At 34.8% G+C, this 3,104-nt stretch overlaps 1 protein-coding gene across 1 annotated transcript in view; it reads left to right on the top strand.

The window, feature by feature from the left end:
- Positions 1–2,097: 2,097 nt before the first annotated feature.
- GFRAL (GDNF family receptor alpha like) overlaps positions 2,098–3,104 on the top strand; it is a 43,321-nt gene continuing 42,314 nt past the window's right edge. Inside the window, 1 exon segment of the mRNA XM_012648705.1 lies at positions 2,098–2,119. Coding sequence (XP_012504159.1) covers positions 2,098–2,119 — 22 coding nt within the window.

The raw sequence follows: 3,104 nt of genomic DNA on the forward strand, positions 1-3,104 counted from the left end.
TCTGGTGCTTTCTACATATATAAGCTACAGACCTCAGCAGATGTACCTGTTTGGCAAAGATTATCACCATTCACCTGAATGTGTCTTGCATTCAGGTTTCATATATCACTGCATTCTAGAAAGTCACAATATGTCACCTCCCTTGAATATAAAATTGTGTTCTGTTATTCTTTTTCTTTGTTTTGTACATTTATTTTGCTGTGGTTGCCCTACTTAAACTCAGCATTTGGATGCTTTTCTGAGCATGTTGTTTATGCTGGCCCAAGATCCCTTCACCTCCTTGGCGATGCATCTCTTCTGCACCATCAGTTCCTGTGCTTTGAATAGGGCCAACTCCACCTACAACCTGCATCTCTGTTGCTGGACATGGGATCAGTTCCCCTGGGCAAGATTGATGGGCACTCAACACCTCTCAAATTGATGTGACTTAATTCTGTAATTTTAATAGTAAAAGAGTCACTCTTCCCCCTATGGTTTCCAAGAGGGAAGGATGTCTGCCAAGGGCTTGACATCCACCTTCCCACCAAAAGAAAAGAACCTATCTGGGAATGGAGAAGAGGAAAGCAGCTAAGACAGGAGGAAAAAAAGAAAACAACTCAAACCCTTGGCAAACATCCTTCTGAAGAAATGGTTTAAAACAGGCCTGAAATTCATCCTTCACCTGGACTCTTCGACTGTGGGAGTTACTAACTCTGAATCTAGTGCAAGTCATTTTAAGTTTGCTTATACCAAAAAGAACAATTATATTTGTAGGGTTTATAAAACAAATTGAGTGATTCAGTCTCTTTAAAAGAAAAAAAGATTGATTAAATTTGTGATATAATTATTTTGTTAAATAATAATGAAGTCATGGGTACAATATAATCATTTCTTGATCTCTGTGATATAATCCCCTGTATATATACTTTGTATTACAGCAAGCTTGGATACAATCAACCTCTTTTACAGAGGAGTGAATAACTTTTGGTGTTAAGTCATTTGTCTAGATCTACAGAAAAAATAGTGTTACAATTTTGGTTCGTTGGACTCCAGAGTCTGTGCTTTTTCTATTATGCGTTCTGAAAACAAAATACATTATAACTTCTCTACTAGTATAAAATAAACATCAACAATATGTGATCAAAAACTCTTTAATTGTGTGACTGTGTACATATGCTCCTCTCTCCCATTCCTATCTTTTAAAATTTTTTTTGCCAAAGCAGCATTTCATGTTTCCTAAGCATCCATTACAGAAAGGTCTCAGGGTGATTTAAAAACAGAAGCCTCATAACACCCCAAGGGAGATGATATGCTATAGGCTTATGCGGAAGAGCATAATCAAAGAAAGACATGAGACAAACGATGCTCCTCACTGAAGCTAGGAGAAAAGTAATCGTCAAGTGATGAACACGGAAGTGGCTGATTACCTTGCCAGTGGAACATAGAATTTGTGCATCACTGTGAGAAGTTACTTTTTACGCTATAGCCGTATTTGGAGGATATGAGGAGCTATAGGTGAAGTAGCACAATTTTTAAGCAGCCTGGGGTTTGTGGCACATGTAATAGAACATTTCTTGTTTGGGAGGATGAGGTTATACCAGTCTAATTCTAATGAAACTTCAATTTCTCATACATTTTCCTGGGCTGCTTATGCCTTTTCTAGTTTTTCATATCCTCAGATTACATGAGATTGCCTTAATGAGGCTAATTAATAAAGTGGAAACTGAGCATACTCAGGTATCTGTGAAAATCTTGGGTCCTATTTGGTAGGTTTTTAGTGTTTTAGTTGGAGAAAAAAAAAACTTTTTCAGCAATGTGCAGAGTATGTTATCATTCCCATTAGTATTTGACTTGCGGGCTGTCTTAGAAGCATAATGTCCTAATATCCAAGATCAGCGCACTCGGGAGAATAACTGAATTTGAATATAATTAGGAAAGTTCACAGCTCAGGAAAGATTGGTGAGGAAATGATGACACAGGAAGCTGACTTGGATTGGTAATGCTCTTAGGAAGCAAAAGCAGAAGCTGAAGCCTTATTCTGGACAGTTTCTGTTAAGAAGGTGGTTGGAGTAAACACATCTGCCTTTCTTCCAGATGAACAGCTCCAAGTTATCCAAAATGATAGTGCTCATTTTCCTGGGTAAGTGAACTGTGCTTCTGGTTTATCTGAATTCATTCTAATACCAATTATTTGTGAATCAAACGCCATCCCATCTAACTTAAGCTAACAAGGGACTTACAATATAAAGTACCCATTACTTTACAAATCTATACTTTAATATGGTCTATTACTCTTGCAAAAATGTATGCTCACTTTTACTTACTTATTTCTAACTCTATAGAAAATGCATAATGTGATAATTGCTTTAATCTTTCAGGTTGTTTCTGTTTTAGTATATAAAGTAATCCAATGCCTTTGAGTTATTTATTAGGATTTATGGAATTCACATATGTTCTAGAACCTTTTAGAAATGAAACCTTCCAGAACCTATTTACAAGTTATAAGATGACATATTTCAAATTATTTATTTTGTCTGTTCTGCTTTGAAATTAAATAAAAATGATATTAATTTGAACCATGTGATTCCCCTAACGTGTTAATATTTACTAAGTAGGAGTCATTTATTAGAGTACAACAACTTAACACCACAACAAATGCTTCACATTTTGATCAATTTGTATGAACTAAAGTGTGGATTTACCCCTATCGTACTGGATCCTATGAATGTATGGTAGATGTAAAAAATATTTTGCAGTTCATATAGAATCCATGAAAATCTAATTGCTAGATGTGTGATTAGAGAAGCTTTTATATCTTCTTCAGGATTTGGTAGAATCTATAAATTGAATTCAGAAAACAGGATACCTGTGATTGTAGCTGGACATTAATAAGCAAAACCAAGATATTTTCTGTTTAATAGATATTGATGAATAAAGGCATAATTGTGGGCAAGAAAACAAAGAAGGTTCTTTTAAATTATGTTGAACATAAAAAGAGAGTCAAAATAAATCAAGTAAGAAAATTAAGTCAAGAAGAAAAAGAATCTTTTATATAGTTTCAGTTTTTTTTTTGCTTTAAGTAATTGTTCTTCAGTGCACCAAAATGTTGCTTCTTGTACTTATTT

The sequence above is a fragment of the Propithecus coquereli genome, unplaced genomic scaffold, assembly GCF_000956105.1.
Source record: "Propithecus coquereli isolate 6110/MARCELLA unplaced genomic scaffold, Pcoq_1.0 Scaffold292, whole genome shotgun sequence".
Lineage (NCBI taxonomy): Eukaryota > Metazoa > Chordata > Mammalia > Primates > Indriidae > Propithecus > Propithecus coquereli.